The following is an 18,144-nucleotide window of genomic DNA, read 5'->3' on the forward strand; positions in this document are numbered from 1 at the left end:
AGAACATCATTGAACCGCTTCTGCAATTGACCTAATAGCTCTTGCTTGAGTACTTTAAATTTCCCTGGGCTGGATTTCATAATTGAAGCATTTGCTGTGACAATTGCTAACAAAACCAATGAAGAAGTTACACCACTAGATTGCATTTGGTTCGTTGCAACCAAGGATGTTATAAAATAGAGGATCTGCCCAAACTACAAAATCGTGAAGCCATACGTCACACCTTCGCCACACCTACTCTGTCCACTCCGCGCCACTAAGATCGCAATGTTTCGAGCCAACAATCATGGCGGAAACCAGAGTAGCCAATCAGACGTACCGGCTCAGACGATGCTCGATTGTTTTCCGGCTTCATTGAGTTCATATGATAACGATACGTATGGGCAGATCCTCTATTTTATAACATCCTTGGTTGCAACTGCCAGAGGATGCAGAAGTCCTCTTAATGTCAACAAATGACTCCTGTTAAGCTCACATATGTAATTGTTTTCAGTCTTCTTTGAAAGCGTTGAATTGAAGATTGATACCAATTCCTTGACACTTTCTAAAACTTCTTCCTGAAAGTAAAAAAAAAAGTAATAAACTTTTTTAAAAAAAAACGTATCACACAGAGATAACGTAAAAATACAAGAGTGCTTAGTCATCTTCTAAAAAGTAATAAATCGTGAATAAGTTCGGTATTTTAATATTTTCCAGTGTACAAGCTTTGCTTTTAACAGAATTAAATCCGATTTAAACTACTCGCTGATCAAAATGATAAGTTTATTGTAAAAAAAAAATATTAACGTATAAGTTTCGTCAACAATACACTTGGCTTTATCAGACACTATGAACCTCTACTGTCATCATCATAATGTCTGATGAACAGTGATGAAAATTTTCCGGAAAATTTTCCGATTCATAAAAACATACTACGCTTATTCCTACATCGTTGTTTAGTTGAGATGTGAGGTGGAAAATTTTCTTCTATATTTTTCCGGAAAATTTTACGTTCTTAACAAATATCAGTTATTAAGTAACAATTCGTCAGTATACATAAACTTGATTGAATTCATTTATAGAAATGTTAAATAGTGAAAGATCGTTTAAAGAATCTGAAAATTTTCATGGGTTAGGCAATTTTCAGTACTATGTAGGAACAAGTGGAACAATTTTTCAGGTTTTCCATGCCAAAGGCGCGTATGCTAACCGCTTAGCAACGAAGGAGCTCGCAGAGCAAGAGAGAGAGAGAAACACTGTAAAATTTTATTTCCCAACTTGGAATAGAAAATTTTCCGGTTCCCGAAAGCTAATTGGAAAATTGTAATTTGTTGCTGACTAACTTTCCTCTACTGAAATTCAATTTTGTAGCTCAATGTGCAGTTAAATATAATGGAAAATTTTCCACCTAACATCACTATACATAATATCCAAAATTGTCAGGCCTATGAAAAGTGTTTTCCACTTATTTCTACATCGTGACGAAAATTTTCCGATCTACGAAAATTCCTCTCACTTGTTTCTACAGAGCAATAAAACTTTCCGATTCACAAAAAAGTTGTTTTACTTCTTGCTTCAAAATGATGAAAACTTTCCGACTCATAAAAAGTTCAATTTTTCCACATAAGGCAGAAAATATTACGATTCATGAAAAATTGTTTAACTTGTTCCTACACAGTACTGAAAATTGTCTGAGCCATGAAAATTTTCAGATTCTTTAAACGATCTTTCACTTTTTAACATTTCTATACATGAATTCAGTCAATTTCATGATTGCTGAGGAATTGTTACTTGATTACTGATATTTTCTTAGAATGGAAAATTTTCCGGAAAAATATAGCGGAAAATTTTCCACCTCACATCACTACTGATGAATCTCTCTAATGTCATCATAGTGTCTTATGAAGCCAAAGTAAATAGTTTGCGAAACTGTTATACGCTAAATACTTTCTATAATAAACGTATTGGTTTGCTCGGCGAGTAGTTTAAATCGGATTTAAGTGGTAATTTAAACTCAACATGAAGTTACTTCCAATCTCCAGCCAATTAATATTCACAAGATAATCATAGTCAAATATAAATAAATATATTCAATATGATAAGTATAGTCAAAATTAATATTGAATATCACAGTCTCTACTATTTTGGGAGAAAGGAATCCGTTCATTAGTAAACAAGTATTACATAGTTTTCTTTTTATTTAATTTAGAGGACATAGCCAGAAGAAGCATACATAACTTACTATCGTGGCAAAAAGTAGGGACTCAAGTTTAGATTAAATAATAAAAAAAAGTACCTGTAGGCCTATTTATTTCATTCTACGTTTAACCATTTAAGGGCACTGTGGCTCGGTGATACTGCTCACCTCTGTTTTCGGGTCCCTCCCTGGTTCGGCCCCAGTCCAAGTGAGTTCGTGGTGGATTTCGTGTTACTGGGTTTTCTCGGAATTCTATCGTCTCCTTCCACTTTCTCATTCCACCAGTTTTTCAAAGTGGGGATGCGGTGACTCAGTGGTAGAACGGTTACCTCTGGTGCGTAGGGTCCCTGATTTGATCCCCGTCCAAGTAACTTTGTGGTGGACAACATCGTGCCCATGGGTTTTGTCGGGGTACTCCTGTTTCCCCACATTTTCTCATTCCACCAATTCTTCCATCATCCTTCACTTGCTTTAATCATCGTCTAGCTTAGCCTAACGAGCATATTCGTGGGACGTTACACAGAAATATTTTACTTCATTTTTCCATCAGTTCTTTCATCATCATTCACTTGCACTTTCATCCGTCTCCTTATCCCTCGACGGCGTAAGCGTGGGATGTTAAAGTAAGAATTTTATTTCATAAAGATATTCTTTATTGTTAAATTGTAAACAGGTTAAAGAAAAAGTACTTTATTTTTTACATTTTCAACGTTTTTAACGGAGGGCTCAAGTACAAAATATTTACATTTTAAATCGGATCACAGCCAAAATTTGGTAGTTCTTAAAGAAACTTTATGTTAATGTGTAAACCAAGTTTTATTTTGGTATTATATTTTTAAAAAAGTTATTGTACATTAGTAAAACGACTTTTTCTCAGTAATGGGTTGTCGCAGCAATACGAAGTTTGGTTTGCTTCGAAGTACAGGGGATTATCAGGTTAAACTTAAAACTAACAGTAAATTTGACCTATAAATAATTATTTTATATGAATCTATATTGAATGACATTATGCGCGGAGAAACTACAGTAGCGGGCAACGGAAACCGTGTTTGGATGAAAAAAACAAGTGCCATGTTGCCCAGGTAAACTACGATCACATGTGTTGTGCCGTATAACCTTTGAATTTTTATTATTAAAAGTTCATTTTGAATTAGAAAAGAATAACGATGTTTTCTTCCTTAGCAAAAAGAGAGAAAACAGACTTTTGTAATTCAAAAGGGAAAAAAATCCAGAGGTTTTACAGCATGGCACGCGCGATTGTTGTTCAACTTGGCAATGCCGCACGGGTGTCCTCTGTGCAAACCGCATTGTTTTCGATAATGGCTATGGTATTTTCTACGCACATAATAACGTGATTAAATATAAATTCGTGTAACATAAACAATAACTTGTAAACTTAGTTTTAGGTTTCACCTGGCATTCCCCTGCACTTTGTAACAAACCAAATTTCCTATTGCTACTACTACTTAATACTGAACAAGTTATTTCACAAAATGTACAAGAATTTTTTTATATAATATTAGATCAGAAGAAAACTTGGAATACACATTAAAATAAGTGTCTTTGGTTATGATCCGATTAAAAAGTTATACACTTTGTTCTTCCCTTGCTCTTTCCGGTGAAAGTATAAATATTTATTTTTTTTAAAAAAATGTTGGACCCGCGATAACATTCTAACGAGAAAAAGAAATAAACATTTCTCTTTACGTGGTTAACCCTGGAACACGGAGGGGGGCCTCCAACGGGGGGGGGGGGCTCGGAGGCCCACAAATTATTTTTGTTATATTTTCTAACATTTCAAATTGCATAAAAAATCTAAAAAAAATGATATTGTCAAGCTTGACCCCATTAATAAAAAAACGTACTTGCTTAGTTTTTAGTGTTTTGTTTTTTCTATTTATAAATAAAGAATGTGTTGTGGGCCTCAGATGCCCCCTTCCCGGTAGTACTAAGGGGCTATTCACCGCATACACTAACTGTTATATTCGAGTGTTTTTGCTACTTATTTTACTTTCCTTTGTAACAATTTTGGTATTACAACATGCAGGGTCACTCGGATATTATTTTGGAACAGTGTTGCCAACTGCACGTTATGGAAAATTAGTATATATGTATTTTTTCTGATTATTTTTGACGCCTATCTATTAGTTTATTCCTTCAAATCTGCTACACACACACACGCGCATACATACATACATATATATATATATATATATATATATATATATATATATATATATATATATATATATATATAAAGAGAGAATCAAGTTTCAATAGTAATGAAAACTAACTATGCCTTGCAGTGAATCACTTGCAATATTCATGAAGCTGTAGTGGTGTTAGTTTACAAAAGTATCAGACAAGTCGTAGCTTGTTTGCTTACGTCTTACATGTTCATTCCATAGGTGCAAAAACCTGACGTTGCGCTACTAGAAAAAAATATAACTTTTTGTTGAGTTGGCAACACTGCTTCCCTGGTGTCATCTCCTATAGTGTCTGATGAGCGTCCCTCACACAGCCATTCTTTTCGTGGAAAGAAAATTTGAAAGAATTTCGCCATTCCAAGGATAACCGAGATAGAATTACACAAGATTAATCCTGAATTCATTGGAATACTGAAGCATACCTCACTCATCCCCATTCTACCCCATTTTACTGCAACACCACCAAAACGCCTTTAGAAGCAGTCTTTGTACACATACTACACTGTACTAAGTTGCCATTGATCTGTTTGATAGTTTTTCTACACAAACAAATAAAATAAATAGGTCATAGTTACTGACATTAATAAAAAATGGTAACTTAAACAATTGCACGCATATAGTTGGCAACACTGTACTTAGAGACCTAGTGATAATAGAGAATAAAAATATATGATGTCTTAGACACCCCAAGTTCATATCAGACAAGATAAATTATTTTCCGTGAGAAATAATGACCATTAAGCTGTGCCCCCCCCCCCCCGTTGGTGTTCCATGTAATCCAAAAATACCTTGGTGTTCCTAGGGTTAAACATAGAATGAAATAAACAAAATTTCGGTATAGATAGTTTTTACGTACACCTGCATGCAAACCTTTATTTACATATAAACTCGTGTATTTATACTTTTTGCCACGACAGTAAGCTCGTCACAAAGTGGAGACACGAAGTCTCCATGTGAATGAACACTCATGTCCAAAATGATTGTCGCATATCTATAACTGTCTTCTTGTAAGAATATAATTTGATAATGATTTTGCAGAGAACTCTTAATACTGATACTATGTGTATAATCGGGAAATGTATATTTGCGGTAAATTTCATAGGAAAAGAATTATAAATACGAAAATTAGAATGAATAAAACAAAATGATGCTAACCGGACAAGAAAGTTTTATTTTCGTTTTATTGTTCCTATTTACTGCTCTTTTGACATGAAATTTGCCACATACATGTCTTTGCCGATTATACATATACTATCATTATAAGAAATAGCTGGCGAATTTATGAAATTATACTCCTACAACAACATATTTATAAACATGCGACAATAATTTTGGACATGAGTGTACTTCTAGGAAAGGATTGACAAAGTAGTTGCCATTGCCATTACCTTATTTTAGTTACCGTTAAGATATTTATTTATCTTGTAAAACTGATGGACAGAAAAGCCTCCAGTTGGACTCAACTCTACACCGTTTCGAACTCCGCAAAGTTCGACACTAGACCAGACATTGAATAGTGTTTGCTTATTCTCTACTTTTATTTTATTTAATTTGTACTGTGGAAATAAGGCCAGGTAGAACCTTATCTACCACTCTACCAACATAGAAAAGATCATAATTATTCAGAAATTCATAATAAAAATAGGCAAATTGGTAACATCATTTTGAAGACTAACTATTAAAGAAAAAATACACATATACAAACAGAAAAGCAGATTAATCGAATCCAACATAAACCTAGTGGAAAAGTAACGAATCCTGTAAATATAACAAAATGATACACACATTAGTTCGGATTTGCCCACTGACTCACGAACCGGTATGTCCTCAGATTTGTATGCCTTCGAACCAAGCCCGAAACCAGGCCACAGAGGTTTTGGGGGGGGGGGGGCATGGTTATGTTAGGGGGCCCAAGTCATTAAAAATTCTCCAACAAATTGTTTTTTATATTAATAATAGCATTTTGTATTGAGGTCTGCAGGAATCACGGAAAGTTTTGGGATCCAGGCCCCCTAACCCCCCTCTGGTTGCGGGCCTGCCTCGAGCTGACAAATGTGTGTGCCTTCAGCTCAGGCTCTTAACTATAAAAAAAAAAAAAAAATGCGCTAATCCAAAGCCCGAAGCACTTCACAGATTTATTGTTTTATTTTAAAATTAAGATACACATAGTAGCGTAACTTGAAGCTCCAGTGCCTCCCCTTAGGAGCTTTTAGTTATGCACCCCCTGTATTATATATATATTTTATATATTTTCGCTCCCGATAGAGCTTGTGAGCCTCCCTTTTCACGAAAACTTTTCAGATAATGTTTATCTGAAAGGGTCGTGATGTGCAAAAAATAGCAGAACATTGTCAGCAGGCATAATCGAGTTGTCTGCGGCAGTAGTCTGTGAATCAATCGCTTACAGTGTCATTCGTACGAATTCCGCTTCGGGCATGGATCGTTTTAATTGTCTTCGCTCATTTCTATGTATACGTAGTGTCGTTTAAGTTACAGTATAATCCCTGTCAAGCATAAAAACTGCTTGATAAGAGAACCCAATGAAATAATAAGGCAGTTGCCCTTATTTCCAAAAATAAATAAATAAGGCGGATTAGTAAGATAGTTTTGTGCAAACTACAAGTTCTCGTGTTCAAACCCTCCATTAAAAAAAAAAGAAATCTTGCTCACTGCTATAATACCTCAAAAGTAAAATTCAAATCAGCAGTCAAGACTTTTCTTGTTGAAATATTCTTATACAGTATAATTCCGAAAATACAATTTGGAAAACTATTTATTTTTAAAATTCACATATGGATTGCCATATTGGTGTTTACTTTAGATTAACGAGGAAAATCAAAAGTTCAAATTGAAAATTATAAATGTGAAACTACTATGCATTTTTTGCATAGTAGTATGCAGTTAGAACTGTTGCGTTTTTTTTCTTTTTTTTTCTTTAAACCCTTAACGACACATTTTCTCAACGAAATGCGTCTTGAATCTGGTTTTACGCTTTCAAATAAAAGAAAGAAATATTTGCTGGTTATATGTAGGTCTTGTCTTTCGAAATAGCATACACTTTTGTGAAATATTTATTTCTGTAATTACTCAATATAGGATTATAAACCAGTATTTCATCCAGACGCCTTAAAAGAGGGAAAGCTTTTCCCCCCCAGATTTTACGTCACATTTTCTAGAATTATAAGAATGAGTTTAGAAGAAAAAAATCTTGACTGGACTCTAACCCACAATTTTCATTGTGGAAGTATTCTAAGCACGCGAGAATTTTCAAAAAAGAAGAAAGAAAGAGAAAAGAAAAAAGAAAAGAAAGAAAAGCTTCTGGTGAGTTTGAACACGAGAACTCGTAGTTTATAGAGTACCCTACTGAACCGATCGGTCACTTCTTAGACTTCACGAGACCCTCTCATAAATATTGTGTACATACTTTTCGCACTCTAGAAAAAGAAACCTCTCTCTCTTTCGATTTAAGTTTAGCCTTACATTCCCCTGCAGCACACTGCATTACAAGCCTAACTTCGTACTGACACGACCGCCCAATACTGAGAAAATTTGTTTACTAAATGTAGAAGATTTTTTTTTCTTGTGTACATATTAACAGTAAATTTCTTTAAGAAATGTGAAGTTTGGTGACAATCAAATCAATAATTTAAAATTATGCATTTCTAAGTGGGCCCTCCATTGAAATTGTTAAAAAGACAAACGGCACTTGTTCAACCTACGATATCATTCTAACGAAAAACATTATATTTTGTTTCTTTAAGTGGTTAATGAAAAAGGCTCATTTGCTTCATACTGTTTTTCTGTAGGTCTACAGACAAACATTTTATTTACATCTAAACTTGAGTATCTATACCTTTTCCCACGACAGTAGCATAACGCCTCATACTACATTACAAAGAGTGGGTCTCTACTCCGGGACGATCAGTTCTGGCAACGATTGTGAACTAAACGCAAGCACTCGGTAAGTCAAACATTAAAACTGAATCATGGAACTAAAAGCATTGGTAAACTGCACAAAACGTAGCATTGTAATGGTGTTCGCATTTCCTATAATCATGACTGACAAATGCTGAAAAGGCAGAAATGGTTAGATAGAGGCAGACGGACCAAAAACAGTCCTTCGATCAGTTTCCATAATTAGGGTTCAAATCTAGCCTGACAAAGTGGCTGAGATATTGTATGTTATAACTCTCGAAGGAGAATTGCTCTGATTCTAAAACATTAACTAAATAAACAAATAACAGATAGTGAGTCGCACTTGACAATTTGTCGATGTAATAGTACAGTAGTATCCAGTGATGTAATGCTAATTTTTTAGGTGGGTATACGCTGCATCCCTTGTCACACACACATATTACATATATATCGGGTGTTTCAATACTATTTGTCTTTGCACTATTAAGATTTAAAGTTCAACGTTCATAAGAAAGTTATGAAATATCCTTGCTTATACGGAACTCACACTGGCTCTCTGCGCGTATCGGTTGCATAACAAGCAGGATATGTACATGAAGTAACAAGAGAAATCTGAATGGAGAGCTATGTTTTGCAGAACAGTTACCGAATAACTTAACCTATCAACCAGAGACTAAGAAAAAGATTACCTATTATAATGTTATAGATTAATGTAAAACCTTATTTAGCTCTCAGCGTTAAGTAGATCAGGCTGTAGAAGTGGTCGTACTTGTATGACTGATAAATATAAGAAGAAAACAATGACTTTGACCAATGTTGTTTCCGCCACGTTGCTCATTCCTTTGGCTCTATCTATCACTATGACACTTTCAAAGGATGTATTTAATGTACACAGAAATACACATATCTCGTTTGAGTTAAAATGTTGAGTACATTTCGAGTAATTTAAGATTGACATTTTGAATTTTAACATTGTAAATCGGTCGCTAACCACAACCTACTGGCTGCTGTGATAATCAGGGTCATGACCAAGAAGAGATTAATCGCCCTCAATCTGTAGTTTGTCCGTCCTTCAGCTTATAACCTCTCTCTCCCAAATTGTGTTTAGTTGGACCAGTAAGGATGGCTGGCTCGATTTTTTAAGAGTGGAATTACTCGAACAGTTGTTTCCAGCGAAATTTAACCCTGGGGACATTCACGCAAATGATTCCAATAATAATAATAATAATAATAATAATAATAATAATAATAATAATAATAATAATAATAATAATAATAATAATAAATCGGTCAAGAATGTGTGAAAAAGCTTTTGCAGGTCAGCTATCCCAAGAGAGGTTTTTCTTCATTGACACCAGGCAAATGTTGGAATAGTACCTAACACAGGCCCCAAGTACTCTCCTATCCAATGCCTTTAACAAAGGACGTTATCCATATGACATCTTCATCATCAAGCCGGAGATGTAATATCAACCGTTACAATGTGAAATAAATAAATAAATATACTTTCTCTGAAGTAGCTGGCAAATTAACGTGTTCTTTGGATTTTTCTTCACTATTTCCCGATGTATTAATTCACATTTTCGTCAATGGAATTTACACAGCTATTGTCTCTTTTTCTTTTTAACTAATTTTCTAACATCTTACAAATTGCAAAGCAACTTTTAATTAGTCAATCCACAAAGAAAGTTTAAACCTTTTGGGATTTCCACTTCTTGAGGTAAATTTTAGACTTTCACTGAAACAGTTACTGCTTCCTTACTATTTATCGTAGGAACGTTCGTACCTTTTTTTTTTCAGAATAGAGCATCATCTTTTCCTACGGTAGCACTCGCTTGTCCGTATTATACACCAGAAACGAGAAAAGCGTGGAAAACCGGGAGCTTTTTCGATTTTTTCAAAATGTTTGGGCCCATTTATATATACATTTCTGTATATATATATATATATATATATATATATATATATATATATATATATATATATATATATATATATATATATATATATATAAATGGGCCCAAACATATATATACAAAAATTTACTGCGTCATTATTACTTGGCCTAGCATCATGGTTCAAACGCCATTTTATTCATATTATGCGCTCTTTCCAACGCTACCATCACATGTCCGTAGCGTGCACCTGAACCGGGAAATCGTTTCTTTTTCGAAGAGTCACCCACCTCGGAACTCTGGCCGTCCTGGTGTGTGAAGCCGAGTGCCCTCTGCTTCATCTGCATATCGAAATGCAGATGAGTGCACATTTCCTTATTAAAATGGTAATTTGTGGATAAATTAATTGCTTTTTAATTAGTCTTCATTTGCATATCATGTAATAATTATGATAACTATTGGGTAAACACGGAGCGCAATACGGTATTATTAAAATTTTTCTTTTGATATTTATTATTATTCATGTATGTATATTTTTCATAGGTTTATGAATATCATTAGGTATCCGCGTGCATCTCATTAACGGGAAGTAGGATGTATATAACTACATGCATCATTGGATTTACATATTCTGCATATGAGAATATAAGAAAAAAGATCTTATATTTAGTTACTTCGTATATCGAAGTCTTGAGTTTCACGATGCAGAGACAGCTTGAACAGAGATTTTTTTTCTGGCGACAGCTTTCTGAGCTGAAAGTCTGTTGGAAACTGTTGACTACTGTGAGGGAGAAGAAAAGCCTAGGTGAACATGGAAGGACAGGAAGAATGGTATAGGAAGTGTACTGGAAGCTTCCTCTGTATAGAATCCCTAGGTGGAAACATTGCTTGAGCGACGCACTCCAGGCTTTGTGTAAAAAGTCATAAAATTTTTAACATTGCTATGATAGATTTTCAATTTCTATACGTGTGCTTTTCACACCTTTTAAAAGAATGTCTCACCTCTCGAGCTCTACGCGTTCTCCAAGCGATGACGGTTATCGTCAGCCGACGAGCCCTTTTCTACTTTTCCCGAGATGCACTGCGTGTTTGAAATCTTATATTTTATTTTGATTATTTTCATGTGTAATTTATAAATATTACTGTATTACGCTCATAAGTTCTTGGAAAGACCGCTAAAATTCATGATTTGATTTGTCATCGTGTTTCCCTACGTTCAAGACATTTAGATCTTGTGTGCATTTTCAAAATTTGCTAATATCAACAGATGTTTCCCTCTCTCTCTTTCTTGGCAAGATGGCAGCCAGATTTAGAAGACGCGTATAGGGATAACATGGAAAAAAGATTCCCTACGCTGAAAATATGTATTGTCATCTGTATATATATATATATATATGTTCTGTGTATATTAGGATATCTTAATGCTTGTATAATCATGTGTTTCTATTCTGTATATAGTTATTATGAATGGAAGAAGTTTTGTTTACATAGTTCCTGTCATGGACAACTGTTTTGGCCAGGAGCTTTTGAAACTTCCGCTTGGTGCAGTGGTGGCAGCACATGTCACGTGTGATTTGTTCTGTGCAAGTGCAGTTTGGCGGTCCCAAGCGTTGTTGGCTGGATAGACCACCCACATTTTAGCCTCCGGCTATCAAAACTCCTTGTTACTGTTCTGGGAAGAGCGAGTCGCTCAATTTCCAGGAAACAACAGAAGTTTGGAGGAATTTTGTGACATTGTGATTTTCAGTTGCTGTTAAGTCCCAGAGCGGTATAGCACGATCGGCTCCCTGGAGCTCTGTTGATAAAAGTACATGATATTACATGTACCGTGAATCGGGTGTGATAGTCATATTCACTAAGTGATAGTTGGTGCTCGCAAGTCAATATGTGAGATATATTAAGAAGTGGAGAAAGAAAACTGTGCAACCGAATTCTTGTTCTCAAACACTTCGTTACTTTGGCATTTTATTGTAATTTTTCTTATCATACACCCGAACTTTGGCTATACTGGCCATGTATGTCTAAATTCAGAAGTATAACCAGTTAAATTAACTTTCATATAGTGCTTTGCCACTACAGCGAAATCTTGACGAAAATGATCTAGTAGCTTACTAACGGGTCTCATCCGAGATCTATTGGCCTGTCCCAGTTAAATGACAGGGCCTTCCTGAACTTTTACAAAGGAGACCAACATACCTCATGATTAGTTTGTGATAACGAACTTCTGTGCCAGGTTTGACTAGTTTCACGTCATCCCTTTAGTTACGTCACCAACGTCCAGGAACTGTGCGATTTTCATAAGCATGATACCTTCAAAAACTAGTAGCATCCTGCAAGTGTTATTGTCATATACTCATATTCACGTCCCTGCGAATGCGCAGAGACTCTCAAAGAAGTGGACTTTATTTCGACAAATCATCGGAAATGGAACTGTGCGACAAAATTCTAAAACTGATTTAAATTTGTTATATTTTTTTTATTTGCTCTACTCCTCACCTCTATACAGACGGTTAGAGACAATAAACTCTGTAACTGAGGAGGAATATTCTGTTTGCTTAATTGCTTACAATTTGGGAGGTCAGTGAGATCTCCAGTGCGTGTATCATTTAATCTATATAAAAGTTACCAAAGTTGTGTGCTTTAAGTGTAATATGAAATATAAAATCTGTGTGTGTTAATGGTGCACCAGTGAAAGTATTTATCGTTTCAATTATCAGAAAGAAAGTGTTGGTTATAAAATGTCATCAGTGTGTGTTTCCGAAATCTAACCTGCTAGTCAAGCTGGAAAATAAATCTGTATCAACTACCAGTAGCGAGAGGGTTTCTGTTTTCCTGTGTGGTGAGTACCCTATGGTTAATTCTGATGTTTTCTTTCAGGATGGAGAGTTAAGGAAACATTAACTCCGTAACTCCAGTATTTCTGACCACCTTCCTGAATGGGGCCCAGGAAGGCTTCGCCCCAGAGAACCAAACTACCCAGCTATGAGTGTAAAGGATAAACAAACAGGCTGCTACCTGTTCATTTAAATTTGTTTTTTATTAACCTTATTAAATTATCATACCCTTTACAAGTAGCTGCAGAGACCATAGCTGTGGTAACAAAAATCCCTGAGATATTTAAAATTAAAACCCTGAGATGTTATTTTGTTTATCTATTTTCTCATGCTCACGAAGGTAATAAGTGTGGTAGTAGCGGCTCCAGCAGGAGGTCACCTGTGACCATCCAAGTAGGGATTTGCAAAATTAAGAGCATTAATTAGTAATTTTCATTAATATTTAAATTCATTAAATAATTCCCTCGTCACTCCACCACCTTTTCACAGGAAGCTGCCTTTCTGCATAAGGCACCTCACACTGGGTTCACGTAGGGATCTGAAAATTTCTTGGAAAATACGCTGTTATGTACACAGTACGTGTGCAAAATTTCAGTTTGATATCTTGAAAACAAAGAGCAGATTTTTTTTTGAAAATCTGAAGGTGATCCATTTATAGATATACAGGATGGCCCAAAAGTAGGTATACAACCCTGCATTGATTAAATATGACCATTTATTAAGATAATGAGGTTATTTGTTTCGGTCTATTTCCACTTTAACGTATAAGTGAAAAGAAATCAAATAAACTAGCATAAGTTAAACCTGTCTGGATAAAAATAAGTAAATCATATTTAATGTCATAAGTCGATCAGTACACTAGACTGTATACCTACTTTTGGGCCACCCTGTATATACATATATTCTAAAAATTCATATAACATTACTATTTGGCCTAGGATCATGGTTCAAATTTCATTTTCTTCAGTATTACGTGCCCTTTCCAACAATACCACCCACATTTCTGTGTCGTACACATGAATCCGAAAGTTCGGTAAAAACCGGACTTTTTTCTGAAAAACCAACCTCTCGGAATATTTGCGCCCCTTGGGTCCGGGTTCAGATAGGAATCTCAAAAGAAATGAGAAATAATTAAAGATGCACACAATCCGCATGCAAAATTTTAATTTTGATATCTTGAAAATTAAGGTGCGAACTTTTTGAAATTTCCTTAAGAAAAAGTCACACCCCTGCCACTCCTTGGCACCGCCAACTTTACCATCCGTTTCCAAAACGAATCTGGGGTGTTCTTTGATCCATGCTTGACTTGAACAGTAAAAAGAACCGGGTTCAATACGTGTTATATTAGCTTAATAAGAGTTTAAACACAACACTACTCCATGGTACTGATTCGTACTATAAATCCCCAAAGGGTTAAACACTACTAAGCAAATATTTTCGAAGTGACGGCTGTATCAAAATGATCAAAGATTGTTGAGACATGCTCATACGCTACAAGTCTTTCCTGACTTGTTTTCTACCCATTCCTGTTAAAAGTTTCCTTCAATTTTCTTTTCTATCTAAAAGAAAATGAAACAGCAAAGAAAAATGTTTATTTTTACCCCGTTCCCCCTTTTTTTTTTGTTCGGTAGGTTGAGGAGAAACTACTACTAGTACTAGCTTGGGATCGGCGGAAATGCTAAGTATTTATCGAAATCAATCGCTCCTTTCTTTTATGGCAATTGCGGCTACAAATCAACAGTATTAATCCGAGGTTCGCTGTTGTAATTGGTGGTATTGGGAACGACGGTGAATGCTTGAAACAAGACCGACGACAAGTCATATGTTTTGTTATTTTTGTGGAGGCGCAAATATATTAATTTCTCTTAACTGTTAAAGTAAAGACCACATTTTTCGGAACCTCGTTCCGAGATTAGAAGGGACCTGGTTCCATCCCATATTGCCTTGCTAAAATTGTATCCAATTGACAGAATGTGAATTTCAATTTGGAAGGTAGGGACAACGCATGTGACATCTTGGGGAAAAATCACTGCATGTCCAGAGCGCTGTTTGGCGCTGTTTGCATTTTTTTTCATATTTTATTTTTTATTTTATTATTTTTTTTTTACATTCGCGTAGTCGCGTTACTCTTAGTCGGTTAGCTAGAGCATTCGAAAACCGACGAGTTATCATCATTGCGAATGATTTCTATAGTAGTTTTGTTTTTTCTTTATTTCCATAAGTGAAAAAAGAAAAAAATAGGAAAATTTGGGAGGGAAAGGATGGGGAAGGAAAAGAGACCAAAAAAGGAAAATTTACAAAAACGAAATAAAACAAAAAAAATCTATAAAAATTTAACAAAAGAGTTTGAATCTAGATTGCTTGTTTATTGTGTATTTCTGTATGTGTGTTTGGTATCTGTGTTCTCTGCGTATTTATATTTTTATGTTTTTACCTTTTGGATTCTTCTTCTTTTTACCTTAGGCTTCTTCTTGTTTCTTGCAGGTTTTCCCTGTGTGTTTAGGTTTTTTCACCCATATGTTTTATATACATATATGTACATATATACACACATATATACATATTTTTAAATATATTTCTTTAATATTCACCTATTTCTTTCACTGCACTAATGGTTTTCACCTGTGTTTCCACACTAACACTTGTGCACCAAAACTAATATTCTTAACACTACACTACACTGTATGCTTTTGCTGTCACTAACACTAATAATCACTGACACTTGTTTTTCACCTATATGACTTTATATATATATATATATATATATATACATAACTTCACCTGTTTGCATTATAGAAAAGGTCCTAGAAAATTAGATTCCCACGCCCCAAAAACGCAAATATTTTAAAAGAATTTAGACATCATTCGTGGTAACAGTCTGACGACCAGCTGTTTAGTGAGATTTTTTTTAATAAAGTAAATGAAAAGCAGTTGTTTATCCCAATGAAGTGAGTATACTATTGATCAAATGTAGCGTATACCCGCGTACTTCCTAAATTTTAGGTGACTATACGACAGTTTTCAAAAATTAGAGGTGGGTATACGCCGTATACCCGCGTATACCCTACATTACATCCCTGCTAGTATCTAAATTAGATACGCACTTCCTGTAGTGAAAATAACAATGATCTTGGGAAAAGAAATTGTCCAGCTGTTGAACAAAGAAAAACAGTCTTGAATTTTTATAGCCTTATTGTTTGAAATACTCCTTCCCCTTTCAGGGGCGGATCGAGGGTGGGGGCAATTGCCCCTCTTACAAGAGGAAACTCTTTATTATATATATATATATATATATATATATATATATATATATATATATATATATATATATATATATATATATATTAACATCCCAGAGTTTGGAGCTCATAAAAGTAGCTCTAAGTAGCAGTATTACAACCCACCGTTCCACCAGAAGTCCGTCCTGGATCCGCCCCTGCCTTCTCTACTCTTTATCTAGAGATAAGATGGTATTAACGTAAGTTCACAACATAAAATGAAAATAATTAACACAATGTTTTAACATTTTTTTCCATGGAAGGCCTTACTTATCGCATCTTACCAGAATCTTAGTCAAAGACAACAGTCAGCACAAATAATAATAATAAATACTACTAATAATAAGTACTACTACTAATAATAATTATCATACCTCACAAAGTCTTTCTAAGGCGTATTCAAAAGAATTCCATCGAGTCTTCATTGGTGCAATCAATGTTTTTCCACACCTTTCTTTCAATTTGCTGCTCCAATGCGGTGATCTTCTAAAGAAAGATACAGTTCTTTCAAAATCTTTAATGAGTTCTTGCGCACCTTCATCAACTTTTAACGCGTCGTTCACCACAAGCTGTATTGTGTGTGCTACACAACGAAGCCGTAAGGGATCGCGACCAGGAAAAACATCATCATGAACTGAAAACTCTGGAACTTCTTGTGACTCTTCTCCATCAAAATTGTATTCATAATCAATATCGGGATCAAAAGCGTCATCAACATTATCTTCCTCCATCGTGAAATTAATAGATATTTTTTCTTTGCCAAGAACTTTCATTAAGTTTAGCGCTTTAGTGATATTTGCTGCATTGTCTGCCATATAAAATCCTATGTTATCATTGGATAAACCCCTACTACGGAGTATATCAAGAACTTTAACCTTGATGTTTTCCCCAGTGTGCCTCTCGGGGAAATGCTTGAAGCCTATAGTTCTCGACAATAGATCCCAAGTCTGATTTATGTAGTTGACTGTAACACCAAGTACTGATTCCTGAGATCTGCTTGTCCATATATCTAATGAAAGGTGCAATGAACCGTACTTCACATTTTGAAGTTCTTTGTTGACGGACTGATTAATTCCTTCCAGTAGTTTCTTACTTAACTTTCTACTTAAGGTTTGTCTGGAAGGCATATTTGCTTCAGGTTTCATTAGCTGAAAGAACATTCTAAATGCTGTACCTTCTGTCAGACTTAAAGGGAGTCCATCAATAGCTATAAGATCTAAAATAGCGTCGTTTATTTCATCTTGAGTTCTGCTGTTGTGAGGTAACTTTGATACTGACTGGGACTTTATAACTGACATTTCATGTATGGTTTGTTGTTTTGTACGATCTGATTCATATTTCCATTTATCAGGATGATGAGTCTGTGAATAGAAAAATAATATACATGTTTTGCAAAACTCATTAGGTCCAAACATAAATGAAATTAGCAAAAGTACAGTATTAATTTCTCAAAAGTAATAGTGCTTATTTTATCCCTTAAATATCTTAAAAGTTATTTTTTCACAGATAGGAAAAATTAATGCAAAAAATGATCACACTACGACTGTATATGTCAAAACTTACATGTACGTGTTAAATACGTTAAAAAAACCGTAAAAAATAGTATTGTTTTCAATTTATTCTCGTTTTAAATATATAACTTAAGAAGGATCATTACAACAACTTCTCAAGAAAATAGGCTAGACGGCCTCTAAAACTAAGCATTTTTATAAAGAAAACGGCTAGATTTTTCAGTGATAATTAGAGGTAGAACAAATACCTTCATATTGGTTAGACTGCATAACCTTACAATTTAATAAAGCCTGTAGCTAGTTAGTGGAAGTGTCTGAAGCAAAGATA

At 34.8% G+C, this 18,144-nt stretch overlaps 1 protein-coding gene across 1 annotated transcript in view; it reads right to left on the reverse strand.

Moving 5' to 3' along the window:
* Nucleotides 1–392: 392 nt before the first annotated feature.
* The window catches only part of LOC145687184 (uncharacterized), a 50,856-nt gene continuing 33,104 nt past the window's right edge, over nt 393–18,144 (reverse strand). The window contains exons 2-3 of the mRNA XM_081760648.1: nt 16,680–17,666; nt 393–557 (exon numbers count right to left, since the gene is read on the reverse strand). Coding sequence (XP_081616774.1) covers nt 393–557; nt 16,680–17,666 — 1,152 coding nt within the window. The remainder of the gene's footprint in view (nt 558–16,679; nt 17,667–18,144) is intronic.

This window comes from Thermobia domestica, chromosome 6, assembly GCF_964235325.1.
Source record: "Thermobia domestica chromosome 6, izTheDome1.hap1.1, whole genome shotgun sequence".
In the NCBI taxonomy this organism is placed as follows: domain Eukaryota; kingdom Metazoa; phylum Arthropoda; class Insecta; order Zygentoma; family Lepismatidae; genus Thermobia; species Thermobia domestica.